The following is a 19,025-nucleotide window of genomic DNA, read 5'->3' as shown; positions in this document are numbered from 1 at the left end:
CACTGAGACACCTGTATATACATGAGTTTTTAGGTATTCAACTGACATTTGACCGTCTCAACACTAAATCCATTCCGTAGCTGTTCTGTAGCTTGGAGGATATCCGATAATCGTAAATTGGGAGTAATTAATGTATTTGCACTTACATTTGGTAATGTCATTACAAAGTCATGAAGGAAGGCTTTCTTAGCAGCTTCTACAATCTCCTCCATGCTGACGATGCGCTTGTTATCTCCATACTGTATATTCTCTGCTATACTGCAGTCAAACAGTACCGGCTCCTGGGACACTATGCCAATCTGAGCTCTTAGGAACGGCACATTGACTCTATGTGACAGGCGACCGTCAATCCTCTGAAAATAAAAAGATGACATCAACAATAGCTTTGAAATAGACAACACTCATTTTGTGCTGATGTCTAAATCCGTATACTCACCACTTGTCCCTCATCTGGGTCATAAAACCTCTCTAATAGTTGAATACTGGTGCTTTTACCGCAGCCGCTGCACCCGACAAACACCAAAGTCTTACCAGGCTTCACCGACACAACCAGTCCTTTCAAAACCTGGGTATATGGCCGTGTTGGATACGTGAACTTGCAGTCGAGGAACTCAATTTCACCTCTGAAGTTGTCCTAAAGATAGATAACAAGGCATCATCATTTCAAAGTAACAGCATGATCAAATTAATCATTATTCCATCTTATTTAGTAAATTCACGAACCCATTTTTCTCCAGTCTTGGGACTCAAGCTGATTTTTGGAACTCTGTCCAACATTTTGAAAAACTGGGCTGCAGCGACTTTGGCTTTGGTATATTCTGGAGTATAGTTGGCAAATCTTCCAAATGCCTGCGCACTGATAATTACTGATGAAATCACTCTGAAGGAACAACATATGCTTGGTAATCATGCCACAAAACAGAAAATTAATATCAATATAGACGCCGAAAAATATCTGATTAATGTGAAGTTTTACTAACCTGAAAACTGTCTTGGAGGATAAACCCTCATAGACAACCAGATAGCCCCCATATCTAAAGGAAGCAGCATTCGACAGGAAGATGACACACTCAGAAAAGCCATAACAGAGGCCATAGATATGGCCACTCTTTATGGCAGATTTAAATGGAGGCTCCAATGCCTTCTCATATGATTCCACAAACAAGCTCTCTTTGGCCAAGCCTGCAATGGTCCTGATGTTGTAAAGAGCTTCACTGGACACCTGAATGCAGATATTACATGATTTTTTACAGTGAAATGAATAAATATCAATGGGCCTAAGTGGAAAATGTTCATATCATATCTGAAGGAGGAGCCTACCTGCCCTGCTGCTTCCATGGACTTTATATCTTGATTTGCAAAACCCGTCAGAATTTTGGCTTGGAATGCTCCAGACAGCCCAATAAGAGGCAGGAAGCACCCGATTACCAGAGCTAACTTCCAACTGAAGTAAAAAGCAATGATAATAGATGCTCCAATGCTAGTCAATGAGTAAATGACCATGCCAATCTGAGAACCCGCTGCCTGCAAAAGTCAAACCAGCCATATGTGAAACAGACATTATCAAAATTGAAGCTATCCAGCAGAGTTTCAAGAGCAGGACCACACCTCAACCTCCTTCCCCGAAACCCAGCAAAGACATCAATGCTCATAATCATTGGACTCAACTTGCCGATGGTGTGGTCTTTGCTGCTGAACCACTGTTTTATAAATAAGGTGAAATAGAGGTACAGGATTAAACAAATGCCACTTACCCCCTGGACCATGGATGCATCAGTGGCTAGTCTGGTTGTCAGAGTTCCTGGGCTATTTCTAGGGTCATCAAACCAGCCGATCTCTTGTCTCAACATGGTCTGGAAGGCCACTTTCCTCAGACGACGGGTCAACAGCTCTCCGGACTTGGAAAAAGCATATACCTGGAACAGTAAAGCAAAACTTTAACTGAGCAACCGTGCTCTCTGCAGCAGCATGTAACACAGTTTACTTCAGTTATGCTCCTGTCCTAAAACAAACCGGAGCTCTGAATGTGTAGTCCCACTCACTAAACTGAAACAAAACTGAAATTCCTCAAGATCCCGGGCTTCTAGAGCCAGAAGAGCTACCGCTGTAACAACAATAATTTTGATATTTTAATAGATACCTTGCTGAACATTGGAGATAAACGCTGTTTTTTTTAAACTGATCTACAGATTAGCGTTATTCTTTAACTTCCTGGATCAGATTCTGGTCATTTCAGCTGCAGCCAACTGCCAGTTACCCACTTAGTAAGGGGCCCCGTTATCCCGATTGCAAGTCAGTGAACTCACTAACTTTGAAGCTGCGGTTTTAAGGTAAAAAAATTAAGTACATCCGTCACATAAATCCCAGTTGGATGAATCCCACTGAATCTCCCTGTTAGAAAATGATGATGCAAACCTGTGCAAAGTGTGAAAGGAAACTAGCCACAGCCATCATGCAAAACAGAAAACATATCCAGTTGATTATTTGGCTCTGTTTATTCAGGTCGGGAATGGAAAAAGTCTGGAAAGACAAAGATCAAGGGAATCAATAAAAATTTCGTAAAAAGTGAGTATAAATCAATTGTAATACTCGGGAGCATTCCTTACACCAATAATTTCGCTTAACAAGATACTGTAGAGTGGGGTGACGGCGCCATTGACAACAGCTCCAAGCGAGCCCAGCAGCAGGTAGGGCCATTCTGGTTGGTTGTACTTAAGGACACGTGCAACTGGGGCAGGCTCCACTTTTTCATCGTCATCATCCTCATTCTCATCTCTCTGTTTAGAAATGCATTGATTAAATTTAATCCCCACAGGATAATTGACAATAAAAGTCAAATATTATATTAAAAAAATATGATAAAAATAAACAAAGTACATATTCTGTTTCAATCTCAATGCTGGGAAATATACTGAGGCTGCCTGATACAGCATCAGGGATATCATGGCTTGACAGAGTGCTGTGAGACCGTAGACGAACAGAATTCCTAAAAGAATAATTTCAGAACATTCAATTATTATAATGTTGGCATCATGATCTTTTTTCAAATTTTTCTGACAGTTTTTTTATTTTTCCTGGATTTATACCTTTTAATGGATCTGCAGCTGCCACTCCTCATTTTCACATCAACTTTCTCTCTCTGAGCAGGACTGACTTCATCTGGGGGAGAAATCAGTAGGGCTTTAATAAAATTTCTGAAGCATCCTTCCTGTGTGTCGTAAGGGGATTACCCTGTGACTCCTGCTGTGCGCTTTGAAATGAGCTGTTTCAACAAACCATGGGACTGGAAGGAAATTGTGGGTAAAGGCCGACAAATACAGAGGGGGCGGCCTACAGTAGTTTTATTTCCAACATACGCTGCTTACAGACATGCACTGATGTCCGAACATTTTAGTTGCTGTATGAGAGAACGCAAATGTCTGAGTTTCATTTTCAGGAACTTTTTCAGCTAGCCCCCTGGGAAGATATCGAAATGTAGAAGTAGTTCGCCTCTTGATCCAGCAGAGGGCACTCACTATTAGCTGGACCTATTGCGTGCCCTCTTGACCAGTAAAGAAAGTCAGTGATGTCACGTTTAAAATGTAGGACTACAACAAGCAAAGCTTATTAGCATATATTCCACTAGTTTCATGTCAAATTTGTACGAACTTAATTTTTAACATGGCAAATAAATCCTTTAACAGAAGCTTTAGGAGCATGCTTCTATGTTCAAACTTTTGAGAAATTTCAATGATCCAGCACCCATCAAATTCTATCTTTTACATACAAACACATGCCAAACAATGCAGGCCCTAACATTATTTTCTCAAGCAGGTTTTCTTGGTGTGAACGTAGCCTGAGGTTGGGAAATGCAAGCCTACCGTTAGTTTGGCTGGATGTGCCTTGGGTCTGCAGGGTGACCAGGGTGAAGTAAACACCTTTCTTTTCCAGCAGCTCACTGTGCGAACCTTTCTCCACTACACGCCCGTGCTCAAAAGCAACGATGACTTCTACAGTTTTAATCGTGGAAAGACGGTGGGCTACAGAAATTGTTGTTCTGCCCATGCGCACCTGCAAATATTCCAGTTTTTTGTTTTATTCCACAAAACACAATGAGGTAATGAAGTTTGTTGTGTCATGTAGTGTAGTGACAGAGTGCCTCACCTTATCCAGTGCTTCCTGGACAACAGCTTCACTCTCATTGTCTAGAGCGGACGTGGCCATGTCCAGCAGAAGGATCTTAGGGTTTCGGATCAGAGCTCGAGCTAAAGCGATCCTCTGTTTCTGGCCTCCACTCATCTGGCCTCCACCGTCACCCACAAAAGTGTCAAATCTCTGTAGAATATTAATTAAGGCCTTTGTGGTTAGTTATCGTTTCATAGTTTGCATTAAGACAGGTTCAGAATGTGTGTTATCGAAACATACCTGGGGCAGCGCCATTATAAAATTATAGGCATTGGCCTCTTTTGTTGCCTTGATAATGTCTTCCATGGTGGCTCCTGGTTTACCAAAGCTGATATTTTCAGCTATGGTTGTAGCAAACAGCACCGGCTCCTGCTCTACAATACCAATGAGGGAGCGGACCCACTTGATGTTTAAAGTGCGGATGTCGTGGCCGTCCAACGTCACCTGAGAATGCAAATTTCAGATGTGATGCTACACTGAAGGCTTCAATCTTCCCAATGATGTCACGTGTCATCAGTCAGATCATTACCATTCCTTCATCTGGGTCATAAAACCTCTGGATGAGCTGGATTGCCGTGCTCTTTCCAGATCCACTCGCCCCAACAAAAGCTGTGGTTTCTCCTTCTTTGACCTGCATGCTCAGATTATTTAAAATCTGTAACAAATTGGTGGTTTTTGTCAATGAGTTTAGTCTTGAGAAGTGAGATGTGGACAGTCAGACCTGCTCGGCAAAGAAAATCACCTTGGCTTCGGGCCGGGACGGGTAGAAGAAAGTAACATTGTGGAACTCGATGTCACCTTTCACTTTGTCTAATATGTGACCCTCATCGGAGAAACAATCAATTTTTGGTTCCTGTGAACACAACAGCAGAAGAACCTTTCTCTTAAAATGTGATCTTTCCAATCTGGATTGTATCTGTAATGAAGTCTTTAACATCATCATGATTTACCCGCTCAATTGTGTCGAAGACGGTCTTTGCTGCTGCTTGACCAGAAGCAAAGGCTTCCAGGCAAGATGAAGCCTGAGCCAGGTTTATAGCTCCCATAAGCACCGCAAAAAATACCTGCAAACAAACAGCAGAAAATGGTGAAACAACTGCCCCTTTTTCTGAAAGGCCAAAATTGGAAAAAGTATCCGATGTTGCAGTGAATTTACATACCTGCATAAGGCTACCAGCGGTCATCTCCTTGGTCTCGATGACCAATTGGGATCCATACCAAAAGGCCAGAGCGTAAGAGAGGAAAATGATGCACCACAAGTATCCCCGAAACAGTCCCAGGATCATGCCCTTTCTCAAACCCAAGCTCTGAGCTTCCACAAGGTTTCTGTCGTACCTGTCCAGAATTTTCATTTCATTTTGAATGCAGAAGCAGTTTTCCCATCATCACATGCAAAACAGGAAAACCTTTTGAGTTGTTAGAAAATGACAAAGTACCTCTCTGCTTCTTTTTCTTCACCACCAAAGGCTGCTACTGTTCTGATGGAGGACAGGGCCTCGTCAGCCACTGCCCCTGCCTTTGCGTAGGCCTTCAGCCCTTTTTCGGTCAGCTGGGTCAGAGCCTTCAGGAAAAAGTAACCAGAAGACACAAAACATTAAAAACATATCACTTCTTTGTTTAAACACGATGTCTGTCCATCCATCCATTATGTATAATGCTTATCCTTTGAGGGAGCTGGAGATAAAAACCTGGAGAGCAAACCACAGGGGACAAAATACCACTCAAACTCCAATTCACAACTCTAATTTCAATTGAGAGTCACTGATAAACCTAAACCCAACCAGACCTAACTTGTCTTTTGGCTGCGGGAAGAAAACTGGAGTAATAGGAAGAAAACCCACAGGGACAGAGGGAGAACATGCAAACTCCACACAGAAAGACAGTGGCAGAACCGGGTTTTAAACCTTCCTGCTGTGCTAAGCACCACACCACAGGGCTGCCCCTGTTTAAACACAATGTATTTTTCCCAACTGGACCCCTACCATAGCCAAGAGTCCGGCACCGAGACCAATCAATGGGCTAATAGATATGATCACCAAAGTCAGCTTCCAGCCACCCATGAATCCAACCATGATGCCAAACAGAAACGTGGAGATCCTCTGAATGAAAATCGACACCTGGTCAGCCATGGCAGTGTTGATCTTGTACATGTCACTGTAAAGAAACAGAAGACAACAGAGGCTATGGAAAGCGTTCTCACAGCCGTGCATTGATATCAGGGACCCCAGACTCACTCAGTGATCCTACTGTTCAATTCGTCAACAGAGGTGCAGTCGAACCATCCAATCTCCATTTGCATGACTTTTCGAAAATAAGTCTTTCGGATTCTGTCAATCTGACTCGCGGCTGCGGACACCCACAATGTAATCTGCACCGTGCCACAAAATGATTTCCATGAGTAGAGGAAATGTGCCACACTATACTAAGGCAAAATGGGGGGAATAAATTAAAGGAGAAATACTTACTTGCAAATAAGTAGATATCAGCGCTACCAATCCAAGTCCAACATAGTAATATGCAAATATGGTAATCTCTGCTTCAATATCCGTCCTGTGAAATCAATAAAGCAGTTAACAACAGCTCCTGCACACTTTAACAACATTCATATCAGGAATAAACTCATGACTCACCCACAGAAAGTGGTGGTTTCAGCTTTTTCATAAACTGAGCCATTGATCCAATGAATGGTGCTGTTGTCGCACATCTTGTTTGGATCTTTGAGCTCTTGGACCACAAGTTCATGATTCACAAACGAGTCCAACATAGAACCGTACACTAGAAGTATGAGAGATGACGCCGAGCCATGTACTAAGGCACACAAACTCCCCACCACCATCATAGCGATTTCTTTCGTGGTGGCGAACTGGAACTGCAAGAAAAAAATGGAATGAAGACAAACTGTATGCTGGATATATATTTTAAGATTGTAGAAATTGAAGGACTCAGTTATTAACTAACTAATTAATGCATTTCCCTGCTGATGATACAGAATTTGCCAAGAACTGCTGAAAAAAAAGTTAAAATCTGACTCGAATTTGCAAAAAGATATCTTAAGATGTAATACAGTTGCACGTTGCAGTCAGTACCTACACTGTACAATTTGACAAGTTGATCTTACTTTTAAAAAATCGAAGAAAACGCAGCAGAGAACTTGTTCATTGGTTTTAAGGTAGGTTTATTCTAAATCTAGTTCTTGTTGTATGTTATTTACATATTTCAAGTCCATCAAACTCAAAACGGCAAGTCCAATGAACTTGTTACTCCACTTCACTGGATGGTTTTGTCTATTCTGTCTAAAAAATGAATTATCATTCAGACAAGGGAATAAACCTGAGTGTGGCTTTCAACATCATCCGTAACTCTGCTGTAATACTGTGATAAACTGAGCAGAGAGAGGGATCTTCTGAATATTGCACCCTGTTTTTGAAAAAAAAAATGCAAGTTTTTCTCCATGCACATAACAGTACTAAAATCATTATCATAACTACATCACAAAAGAACTCAAAAGCATACTGGAATGTACCAAGTCACATAAATAATGTCTTAGAATACAGCTTTGAACAATTTGGTATAATTTGGTAAATGAAGATTGGGATCATGGTTCTGTGAATGTCAAATTAGTGCTCACACCCAAATTTGAATAACTTACCAGCTGAAAGAATCCAACGCTCAGTGCATTTTCTTTTTTCGTCTCATCTCTGTCAAACATGTAAATTACAAAGGGAATAAATAACATGACAACAGCAAATCTATTGTGGTCTGAAACGTTGTATATTTGATGTATATGTCAGGTTCACCTAACAAAAACTTACCCATTTTGATCGGCTGAGGAAGAAGGGAAACAATATTTAGAATTGTAAGTAATTATTTTGCATCAGTTTTGCACAATGAATGAAGCTCACTCACCTCCTTTATCGACACCTGGTATCGGTGTAAGTTTGAACGCTTCCTTCATGTTTACCTTCCTGATTCAGGCAAGTGTGTGCTTACTTGGCAACTGTAGAAAAAATAATCAATATTATAATTTGGAAGTTTAATCGTTCGCCATGCAGATTAGTGGGATGCATTTTTTCATCTGTGATTTAAAACTTCTGTATCCTGTGCAGATCTCGGACGAGATGCTGCAATCCCCCGCTGCCAAGCATTCTACTCACGAATGTTCAATCCCTGGACAATAAAATGGACAAGCTACACGCACGGATTAATTTCCAGCGGGACATCGCGAACTGCTGTGTGCTGGCGTTCACGGAGACCTGGCTGGATCCTATGGTGCCTGACTCCGCCGTCACTCCGGCCGGCTTTTCCATCTACCGGCAGGACAGAACCTCCGAGTCGGGTAAGAGCAGAGGTGGAGGGGTGTGCTTGATGGTTAACTCTCGCTGGGGCTCGGATGTTGTTGCGCTTTCTACACACTGCTCACAAGACCTGGAGCTGCTATCGATAAAAGTGTGCACTTTTTACCTTCCCCGTGAATTCAGCTCCGTTATAATCACAGCTGTTTACATTCCACCGCAGGCAGACAAAACGTGCACGTACGGAGTTATTAATAGACTTGAGGAGGCACACCCTGATGCAGTCTCTATTGTTGTTGGTGACTTCATTAGGGCTAATATGAGGAAAGTTCTCCCTAAATATCATCAGCATATTAACTTTCCCACCCGGGGCGACCAGACTCTTGACCGTTGTTACTCGCAAATACGGAGCAGCTACAAACCCCTCCCCGCTTTTGGGAAGTCGGATCATGCCTCCACTATGCTCATCCCAACCTACAGACAACGCCTAAAACAGGAAAAAACTGTTTTTCGGGCAGTTCAACGCTGGAGTGCTGAATCCATAAGCACTCTCCAGGACTGCTTTGAAACAACATATTGGCAGATGTTCTGTGTTGCAGCTGATGGGGACATTAACAAATACACAGATACTGTCTCTTCATATATCTCCAAATGCATCGATGACGTCGTCCCTAGGGTCAGTGTCAGGACTTTCCCTGACGAAAAGCCCTGGGTAAATGGTAATGTCCGTGCTAAGCTCAGAGCACGATCCTCTGCCTATAAATCTGGTGACCCGGAGTCTTTGAGGAAGTCCAGATGTGACCTGCGGAGGGCCATCAGAGATAGAAAAAGAGACTTCAGGGACAAGCTGGAATCCAACTACCTCAGCTCTGACCCCCGACGCTTGTGGGGTGGCCTGCGACTCATCACTGGCTATAAAGGGAGAAATAGCAGTGATGATCAGCATGCCGCCTCCCTACCTGATGACCTCAACACCTTCTACGCACGGTTTGAGGCAACCAACTCCCTTCCATCCGCGAGACTGGCCGAGGACCGAGACGGCTGCACTCTGTCCCTGACCATGGCTGATGTGAGGCGAGAGCTTCAAAGAGTGAAGCCTCAAAAGTCATCTGGGCCCGATGGAGTTCCAGGCCGCGTCCTCAGGGGGTGCGCCGACCAGCTGGCGGAGGTCTTCACCTCCATATTCAACCTCTCCCTACATCTCTTAACAGTCCCCACCTGCTTCAAGCAGGCCACCATCATCCCCATACCTAAGAAATCATCCATCACCTGCTTAAACGACTACCGCCCTGTAGCACTGTCCTCCACCATCATGAAGTGCTTCGAGCGGCTGGTCAAAACCCACATCCAAATTCCCGAACCCAGGCCATCTACTAACTGTTCTTGTGGGCATTGACCCCCCCCAAAACATCTACTAAATTACTATAATTAATTTGTTTCCATTTTCCACCTTTAGAAAGCCACATATGTTCTAAAACTTAACTGCATCGACAGCTGTAGAGGTATGCAAATAAGCAACTATTTGAAGGAAAAAGACAGCAAATACATTGCAAATTAACACAATAAAGCCACCAGCAGAGTTTTTCTCTTCCTAGCTCCTTTGAGATGTCAATTTTTTCACAATGGCAGGTAATGCACTTTATCACAGATCAGGAAAAATCCTTAATTTTCATCTAGGTAAATTTATTTCGTCTAAACTCAACTAGTATCCCAAAGGTGGAATTTGAATATCTGATGTAAGCCTCATTTGAGACCTCAACCATATTTTTTCATTAAGATGTGTTAGTTAAAAAAGATTCATTAAGAGATTTTATTGACTACGAATGACAGGTTGGGACATATAATCCGCCAAAGTTTAATTTGAATGTGAACCTTTACATAACGGATAAAGGACTTTTACTTTTGCTTTGATTGTGCCCTGAAAATCTGCTTCTTTGCCAAATTCCAATATAGTCCCTTTGTATCTTCTTTAAATCTTTTAGATAACAGATATATCAATTATTGAATTAATCCTAGAGAAATTGGTGAAAATGTCACCAATTTTTTTTTGTTATTTCACCATGTTGATCCACATCCTAATCTGAATCCACACCAAACTTGAATTAATCCTTCACTGACCCTTACCACATCCGTCCAGAATGTTGCATGTTAATCTTTCGAGCACTTTTTGTGTAATCTTCTTTACATACTAACCAACTGACAAACATCCAGGGGTTAAACAAAACCTCCATTGCGGAGGTAATAAGCAGCTGCTCTGTCACTCTTTCTGGAGAGGCTCCCCATGTTTGTGTCCTGCTCCAGTCTTTATAAAGATTTGTAAATCATCACACGGACGTACAGTGAATAACACACCTTTGATTGAGCTCATCGCTGCAGATCTCCCCAGTAAATCCTTATATCGCTGTCGCTGCCAGGCCAAAACACCAATTGCACCAGCTGCCGGTTGTGTCCTCTCTGCTGCAGAAAGTGGTTGAGATCATCTGCATGTTAACTGTCTTCGAAGAACTTGTTCTGACACATCCTGTGAGTAACTATGATATCCTCAGGGCAGGACAAAAAGTCTGCGATCTTCGGACAAACAACTACAACGTATATCTTGTTCCTATAGGTCCCGAGGGCCACATACAGTAAAGGCCGGCTATTATCTATTTTTTTAAATATATTATATTTTTAGACATTGATGCGGGCCAATTAAAAATGGATGGCAGGCCGCAGGTGGCCAGCGGGCCGTAGTTTGGACACCCCTGCTATAGGTGAATGTTTCAATGACGAATGTTTGCATTTTGTTGACTTTTGTCTTTTCAAACTCTCTCAATACCCTGGATGCTAGAGCTATTATAATTTTTTTTACATTGTGTTACCTTCGCCAAAGGGGTTACGTCTTCACCCCTCTCTGTTGCTTTGTTTGTAAGCAAGATTAAACAAAAACTAAATGACAGATTATGAGAAAACTTGGTGGAAGGATTAGGTATGGTTCAGGGAAGAGCCCATTCACTTTTGGTGCGGATCTGGATCAGGGGGTGGATCTAGGATTTGAATTGTTTTTCAATTTCTTTAACAATGTGCGATTCATTTAAACATATTTGTGGATTTTTCAGAAAATCATTGATTGATTTTGATGGACACAAATATGGCCTGTTAAGGGGCCTAACATTTATGGGAGTGTGCAATTTGGTCCAGATCCAGATAAAAATCTAGAGCTAGGGAATTTAAATGTGGTTTCTTGGGGTAAATGTTGTTGAGTGGGATGTTGGACAGGCGAACCCAGGTGTAAAAACACAGAGAGGGAGATAGGAGTAGGTGAAAGGTAATTATTTCCAGGCTGAAGTTCAGGGAGAGCTGGAGCTGGTAGTGGGTAGCCAGGAGCTTTAGGCTGAGGCAGGAGTGATGAGGGTAGAGGTGACAGCTCCAGAAGGTTATATCCAAGTCGAGTCGAGTCTGCTAGTTTCCAGGACAGCAGGTTTGAGACGGAGAGCAGGGTCGGGGCCAGAACCGGAGGAATTTTGTCTCTTTAAGATGCTTCTTCCTGCTGACCTCAGTGGGCTCCTGGTCTTGATGGACTTTGTCTCCACTCCTCTTGTGTAAACCTGCTCCTTCGATCGTTGTTTGTTTTCAATATAAAAGACCATAATCAACATTTGCTCTGTAACCTTTGGGTCGATTCACAGTGTTTTCAGATGGCATCTGAGGTAAAGGGGACAGGAGTTATCAAATCCAGGGGTCATGTAATCTGGTGTAGTCTATTACACAATCGTGTGCTGGTGAAACAGTTACATCAACATATGGACCTTGAGTCTGCAGACGCACGGAAGTCAGATAAACTTAAGTTTCTCGCGGAGGGTCCAGTGTTGACCGAGACAGGATCTTCACCACATTTGATACATTTTCTGGATCGGGAAGACACACCTCTATCGGAACAACTGCAACCATGGTATGTGTGCTGTTATTATTATTATTATTATTATTATTATTATGATAAATGAGATTTGTGTTAACTGTGGCTTGAGGCTAGTTGGAAGTACTCAAACATCTGTAAGGTGAATATTAACTTGTTTTCATTATTCAAGTCAAACTAAGGAGCACATGCTTTGAGAACCATTTATCTTTTTATATTGGTGCCATCTGGTGGTCAAGCGGGGGAAAGAAATGCTTTAAGGTTCTCTTGCCTACTTTGGGGATTTCCACTGCGGAGACCCGGCGCAGTGCAGGTAAATGTGGTGAGGTTTGTGTTGTAGAAAATAACACAAAAATATAATCAAGGCGTGTTTATTTTATATAATTTGACCCCCACAAACAAAAATCTTGTATTGTCTCTGGTCAATTTGTGTTGAAGAGTGTAGTGGACTCAAACTCATCCCATCATCTAAATACTGAAAAATGAACTTGATGTGTGGTACAATTCTTCTTTAATGTGTATGACTTATTGCTGTGTCTGTTCTGATGCTGCTGTTTGTTTGGCCTGTGATGATGCTGGCTCAAGCTTTGTTTCTGAAACTGCTAAACTGACCTGCAGTAATGGAGGCGGGGCAAATAAAGACCGGCTGCCTGAAGCTTGTCCAGGATCCTTTTGTGTGGAGTTCTTCTTGTGGCTGAGTGGGGTTTCTCCAGGTTCTCCTTCCTCCCACAGTTACATGCAACTTAGGTTAATTCTGTAGGTGTAAACGGTTGTTTGTCTTTGTATATCAACCCTGTGGTGGACTGGTGACCTGTCCAGGGTGGACCCCACCTCTTGCCTAATGTCACCAGGGGTCTGCCCTACAAACCTCAGAGGATAAGTTGTATGAATAATGGATGGATGGGTTTGTTTTATTGCTGCAGATCCCTGCTCCTCATTCCCAATAAGGATCTATGTTAATGAGGAGGGAATGTACAGTGCAGAAGTGAAGGTTATTTGTTCATAATGTTTGATCATGTTGTTGGAAAGTAGACAAACTTACATACATGTTCATCGCGGGGGAGCATGGATGTTACGCTTTTAAGAACCTCATTCTTCCCCCTTCAGGTGTCAACTGACAGTTTAACTACATATTGATTCTTTCTGTTTGCACCATTTGCATGTATACGTTTGTTGCGCGGATGAGTCAGAGCGCGAATTCAAAGTGAGTTGTGTGTTTTAGGAAACCCTGTCACATCTGGTCTTAGCATCTGCTTTTCTTCTGGCCGCTCTCGCTGCCATCCGCTGGTACATCAGAGACTCCCAGAGGGTCGGGGGCTTCGGCCAGAAGCACGTGTTGATCACAGGCTGTGACAGTGGCTTTGGGAATCTGCTGGCCAGACAGCTGGACAGAAAAGGTGTCCACGTGATAGCAGCTTGTCTCACAGAGAAAGGTGCAGCCGATTTGGCAGCGGCGACCTCGTCCAGACTGAAGACCCTCCTGCTGGATGTCACAGACAGTGAGAGCATCGGGAGGGCGGTGGAGTTGGTGAGCAGAGAGGTCGGAGAGCGAGGTGGGCCGGATGCACAAACACACACACACACACACACACACACACACACACACACACACACACACACACACACACACACACACACACAGATAGGGGGGTGCCAGTCAGAGTGAGGCACTGGGGGAGATAAGGCAGCCTGGACCATCCCATCATCAACTCATCCTTCACATGAGGATAGCACTTTAACTTTTAGAGAGAGTAAAGCTTCTTTACACATAAATCAGTTTTACAGATCAATGAAATAATCCTGACTTCATTTAAAACTTTTACAAGCTTTTCCACGTAGCTCAATTTTTACTGTAGATTTACCCTTTTTGCCCACCGTGTTGCAATTCTACTTGAACAATAAACCCTCTGTACTAAACAAGCTCTCTATATATGAGTGTGTGTGTGTGTGTGTGTGTGTGTGTGTGTGTGTGTGTGAGTGTGTGTGTGTGTGTGTGTCATGATTAAGGAATGACAGAATCTAAAAAGAGCACTTTTTCATTTAAAATTTGCAATCATTTAGAAGTTGCAAGTTGCAGCTGAATAACCCTCACCACACCCTCCCCTGTGGATCCTAGAGAACCTTTCCTAGCCTTCAGTTGTCAATAAAACTCAAAAGGTGTTTAGTTTGTCCAGTCTTGGCTACTGTAAAAAAAACATGGCGGCCTCTGGTGAGAGGACCTACTCCTGATGTAAATATAAAGTATTTGTATATAAAGGGGCCATACTAGGGTTAAAGTAAACAACAATTCATGCAATTTGGATGAAATTATTTACAAAAGAGAAATAAAGAAGAGAAGCTGATCCCTGTGGCCTTTTCTCTGCAGGTCTGTGGGGGCTGGTGAACAACGCCGGCAGGTCCATACCCATCGGTCCAATAGAGTGGATGGATCTGCAGGACTTCACAAAGGTTTTGGATGTGAATCTGATTGGAGTCATCGAGGTGACGCTCCAGACGCTGCCGCTGCTGAAGAAAGCCCAGGGCAGGGTGGTGAACGTGTCCAGCGTTCTGGGCAGACTGTCTATGATTGGTGGAGGTTACTGCCTTTCCAAATTTGGAGTGCAGGCCTTTTCTGACAGCCTCAGGTAGACGTGATTCATCACCCCATGATGCCAACATTAACATGCTTTAGAGAAGTCGGTAGAAACAAAACAAACCTGTCGTGTCCAATAGGCTAAAGATTAACTTTTCCCAAGGGGGCGTTTGTAGAGAAGTCAAATTGTTAATAATTAGTGTTAAAAAACACAGAGATCGATGTGAGGAACAGACCAAATGACATTTTGTTCAAATACATGAAATAAAAGACCACATATATATATATATATATATATATATATATATTGCAGCAGATAAAAGATAATCAAACTATATCTCTAGAGACAATAAGAGTCCAGAACAATGACCCGAGGCCTCTGACTTTATATATGAGGTTTTACAGCCCTGTAATTCTGATTATCACTCGGTCGGGTCAAAGTAAATGTTTGAACTGAGTCAACAAAGAAAGTACACAGCATGTCGACACACACTTGACAACTTTGACAGGTTATTTCAGAGGAGCAATATTTGGTTTGAAGCAACTTTGTAAACAGTTGGGTGGGTGATCCGGAAAAACAAACATGTCTTCGTTTTTCTGACATTTCTCTAAGTATATTGTCTGAACTGGCTCACGGTTCAAAAAAACAGAAATGGGAAGGAGAACACACCAATGGTTGACAATCAATAATGAGTTTATTAAATCAAACTATTTACCAAAAGAAGAAAACAAGATGTCGGTAATGTTAAGTAGTGCATGAGTGAGTGGAAGATACAACAGGTTGAAAACTGAAAGAAAATAACAAACAAAACCCAAACCTGTGGGAACTAAGAGAGAGAGAGAGAAAGAGACTGAGCCAGCCGGCTATAGGCTCGAGACCACCCACCCAGGTAGACCTCCTGACGACCTCCACTCTGCTGCCACCTCCTGGAATGGAAAGAGCACAACCAAGACAAACAGAATAGGAGCGGGGGGGTTGTCACAATAGGTTTCTATGAAATACCTCTTTGGGTTGCTTGAATAAAATAATGTAAAAAAGTTGCTATAACAGCTAACAACTTATATCTGTGGATAAGACCAATGATTTCATCTTTAACAGAGCATTGTGTTTTATTTCAAATCGTCATATTTTCCTGTTGAAGAAACGTGACTTGTCTTTTTCCTCGAGATCCATGAATTACTATCTGAGAAATCAACGAAAATGTTGAAAAATAAAAACAAAACAACCTTAAAGAAAGTGAATAAAAATAAAAATCCTGGATCTGCCCCCTGATCCAGATCCACACCAAAAGATGGACAGGTTCTTTATTAGCTCCCGTACCTTCACTAAAAGTCATGGTAATCAGTTGAGTGCTTTTTGTATAATCCTAACAACAAACAAACACAGAAGGAAACCCACCTTGCAGAGGAAATAACTGTACTGGAGAAGGATTAGAGCGATACTTTTTTTTAAATCACAAGAGAAAGAATTATGGAGCAGAAAATAGAAATGCTCAAGTAAAGTAGGAGTATACACTTATGCCAGATTGTATTTGAAGGTTCAGTCTGTAGATTTGAGTGACATCTAGTGGTGAAAGTTCATATTGCACCCTCACCTCACCCTCCCCTTCCAAACACGACAGAGAACCTGTGGCAGCCTTCACTTTAAACACTTTATTTTAAATGGCGAATTCCATAAAGAGGACCAGCACCTGTATAAATTTAAGTATTGAAATATAAGGGACCATTCTAGGCCAAAGAAAACAACAATTTGTACAATTCAGATGAAACACACTAGTGAATACATCACTAGAATTATTTTATATTCAATTTCTGCCAATAGATCCCTTTCACCTAAATCGTACACATTGAACATTAAGTGAATGATTTGAGTAAATTAACTTATTTACTTTACACCACAGCTGTAAAATGTTGGCTTTTAGTAAACCTGCTTTTAAAGAAACATGTACAGAAGTTAGAAAAACGTTTGTTGCAGTAAAGAAACGCTATCGTCTGTTTCTCCTGTCCAGGAAGGACATGAAGGCCTTTGGGGTGAAAGTGAGCATCATCGAGCCTGGTTTCTTCCAAACAGCTGTGACACGGCTGGATCTCATAGAGGCCGACCTGAGGAGGCTGTGGACTCGCCTGCCTCAAGATGTTCAAGCCTCGTACGGAGCCACGTACCTTGAAGAATGTCAGTGCAAGTGAATTTCCTTCAGCAAGTGTCTCATAATAGATAGATAGATGATAGATAGATAGATAGATAGATAGATAGATAGATAGATAGATAGATAGATAGATGGATGGATACTTTATTAATCCCGAGGGAAATTCAGATCATCCAGTAGCTTGTACACTTAACACATCACTGACATACATACATAAATCACATACGGAGAGCATATTTATAGATACAGGAATGGAATGCAAGGATGTGATTGTGCCAGTGTCCAGTAGGAAAGTGTTCTTGTGCTGCTGGAGTGGAAAGTACAAAAAAATATAAACTGTATATATATTATAAAAACAGCAGAAAAAAAAAAAATATATAAATATATAGGAATATCAATCAATCACTCAATTAATCAAATTTTACTTGTATAGCCCATATTCACAAGTTACAATTTGTCCCATAGGGCTTTAACCGCGAAATACTTCTAAATGATTTCCTCTTTCCTCTCGATCAGATTTGAAAGCTCAGAGCTTCTCCATGGGTTTACTGTGCAGTCCAGACCTCTCCAAGGTGACCAGGTGCATGGAGCACGCGCTGACCGCTCGATTCCCTCGGGCCCGTTACAGTGCCGGCTGGGACGCCAAGCTCCTCTGGATCCCTCTGTCCTATCTGCCATCATTTGTTTCAGACTTTGTCATCAACATGCTTCTTCCTTCGCCCAAAGATACGAGAAAAATTTAGAAGACAAGCTCTAGATTAAAACTACTGACCCGTGGTACCCACCGATTTTTTGAACGTGAGCGGAGTAAATGTATGAAAACAAGAGAATGAACATCATACAAATAAAAAAGAACACACCCGGACTTTGTTACAAAATAGTAAATTTATTCATTCACGTCTCAGCAGCAGTATTTAAACCACACGTTTCTCCATGATCACAGGTAGACTTTTAATTGGTCCTCATTAAGATACAAAACAGATCATTCTGCAAAGGATTCATTCACCTTGTTTATAAAATGACTCTCTACATCCTCAGGTCATGTGTCGCTCTCCCAGATCATCGACTACATAAATTAATTTCCATGCAACATACACGGGGCGTGTTCAAGTATTGTCCCAAACTACTTTGGCCATTATTCCAATATCGTTACTAGAGATAAAAACGAAATGATCACGTTGATTCAAAGTCACAAAGTCAGGGAATGTAGGTGTGAGATTAAGGAAACGTTAAGTATGTTTCACATGTTTGTTTTGGCTCATGAGTTAGAATCCACATGAGTTCACTTGAATTTTTCAGCCCTGAAATGAGGTATATAAACGTGACAGATGAACAAAATCCATCCTCAGTTTTGTTCAGTGGCAAAAACGTCATCATGCGACACTAATAACCTTTGATCATATAAATTCTGTACATTCAGAATGCTTTTATACGTGTTATTGTGTTTACATTGATCTATGCGCGGGATCTATTTCAAAGATATTTTCTGACAAAATCTTTCTGTTCAAATTTACAAATATACAAACATATTTATTAACATTTCTATCAGCAGCGTCAGTGCAAAGATATACATATTGTACATCAGAATAAAGAAAAGAACATTAACACAAGAATTGGCATAAGAAATGTCAGAAGGCATGGTCACGAGACTTTTTTTTATCTTCATTCTGTAGCGATGTATCTCTCTTTTCTAGGACAATTTGAGTTTTGTACACAGGCTGCATAAAAAAATAAATTCTGTGCAAAGTGTGTCTTTTTTCCCCCCCTGTCTGTGAGAGAGGGGGTTATACGTCACTGTCCTCTTTGACGAGGTTGGCCGTGTCTTTGAAAGTGTCCTCGGTCGGTGAAAAGGTGCTCGGACGATCCCTCCTCTGGGGTTTGGCGGGGGGGGTGAACGGAGAGGGCTCCGGGGCAGAGGAGCCCCCGCTGCTGCTCACAGGCTTTTCGTCTTTCAT

General features: G+C 41.9%; 3 protein-coding genes across 7 annotated transcripts in view; 1 reads left to right on the top strand and 2 right to left on the bottom strand.

Annotated features, from left to right (window-relative positions):
* Positions 1 to 13,685, bottom strand: part of abcb11a (ATP-binding cassette, sub-family B (MDR/TAP), member 11a) — a 23,362-nt gene extending 9,677 nt beyond the window's left edge. The window contains exons 1-27 of one of the 4 annotated variants that reach the window (XM_053439536.1): positions 12,964 to 13,685; positions 10,809 to 10,913; positions 8,071 to 8,161; positions 7,977 to 7,989; positions 7,814 to 7,862; positions 6,795 to 7,033; positions 6,630 to 6,714; positions 6,399 to 6,532; positions 6,147 to 6,318; positions 5,601 to 5,725; positions 5,325 to 5,499; positions 5,115 to 5,228; positions 4,907 to 5,017; positions 4,694 to 4,819; positions 4,405 to 4,608; positions 4,144 to 4,314; positions 3,861 to 4,050; positions 3,087 to 3,159; positions 2,878 to 2,986; positions 2,607 to 2,777; positions 2,416 to 2,520; positions 1,755 to 1,916; positions 1,321 to 1,524; positions 981 to 1,222; positions 724 to 880; positions 437 to 634; positions 147 to 353 (exon numbers count right to left, since the gene is read on the bottom strand). In XM_053439536.1, the coding sequence (XP_053295511.1) occupies positions 147 to 353; positions 437 to 634; positions 724 to 880; positions 981 to 1,222; positions 1,321 to 1,524; positions 1,755 to 1,916; positions 2,416 to 2,520; positions 2,607 to 2,777; positions 2,878 to 2,986; positions 3,087 to 3,159; positions 3,861 to 4,050; positions 4,144 to 4,314; positions 4,405 to 4,608; positions 4,694 to 4,819; positions 4,907 to 5,017; positions 5,115 to 5,228; positions 5,325 to 5,499; positions 5,601 to 5,725; positions 6,147 to 6,318; positions 6,399 to 6,532; positions 6,630 to 6,714; positions 6,795 to 7,033; positions 7,814 to 7,862; positions 7,977 to 7,989; positions 8,071 to 8,119 (3,585 nt within the window). In that variant the 5' untranslated portion in view covers positions 8,120 to 8,161; positions 10,809 to 10,913; positions 12,964 to 13,685. Of the gene's footprint in view, positions 1 to 146; positions 354 to 436; positions 635 to 723; positions 881 to 980; positions 1,223 to 1,320; positions 1,525 to 1,754; positions 1,917 to 2,415; positions 2,521 to 2,606; positions 2,778 to 2,877; positions 2,987 to 3,086; positions 3,160 to 3,860; positions 4,051 to 4,143; positions 4,315 to 4,404; positions 4,609 to 4,693; positions 4,820 to 4,906; positions 5,018 to 5,114; positions 5,229 to 5,324; positions 5,500 to 5,600; positions 5,726 to 6,146; positions 6,319 to 6,398; positions 6,533 to 6,629; positions 6,715 to 6,794; positions 7,034 to 7,813; positions 7,863 to 7,976; positions 7,990 to 8,070; positions 8,162 to 8,318; positions 8,901 to 10,808; positions 10,914 to 12,963 lie in introns of those variants that run through there. The other 3 variants (XM_053439539.1, XM_053439535.1, XM_053439538.1) reach the window with 3 other exon arrangements.
* rdh1 (retinol dehydrogenase 1) lies at positions 11,691 to 18,819 on the top strand. Of its 2 annotated transcripts, XM_053439541.1 has the most exons (6): positions 11,691 to 12,037; positions 12,125 to 12,387; positions 13,574 to 13,904; positions 14,717 to 14,975; positions 16,933 to 17,096; positions 17,587 to 18,819. In XM_053439541.1, exons 2-6 carry the CDS (start codon positions 12,385 to 12,387, stop codon positions 17,811 to 17,813), a joined length of 984 nt encoding a protein of 327 aa, XP_053295516.1. In that variant the 5' UTR covers positions 11,691 to 12,037; positions 12,125 to 12,384; the 3' UTR covers positions 17,814 to 18,819. The 2 variants fall into 2 exon arrangements, with proteins under 2 accessions (XP_053295516.1, XP_053295515.1); XM_053439540.1 differs by having other exon boundaries at positions 11,691 to 12,387.
* Positions 17,674 to 19,025, bottom strand: part of lrp2a (low density lipoprotein receptor-related protein 2a) — a 46,368-nt gene continuing 45,016 nt past the window's right edge. Inside the window, exon 78 of the mRNA XM_053439534.1 lies at positions 17,674 to 19,025. Coding sequence (XP_053295509.1) covers positions 18,855 to 19,025 — 171 coding nt within the window. The 3' untranslated portion in view covers positions 17,674 to 18,854.

The sequence above is a fragment of the Pleuronectes platessa genome, chromosome 14, assembly GCF_947347685.1.
Source record: "Pleuronectes platessa chromosome 14, fPlePla1.1, whole genome shotgun sequence".
Classification (NCBI taxonomy): Eukaryota; Metazoa; Chordata; class Actinopteri; order Pleuronectiformes; family Pleuronectidae; genus Pleuronectes; species Pleuronectes platessa.
The sequence above is the reverse complement of the archived record's forward strand: the minus strand, read 5'-3'. Positions and strand labels throughout refer to the sequence as shown.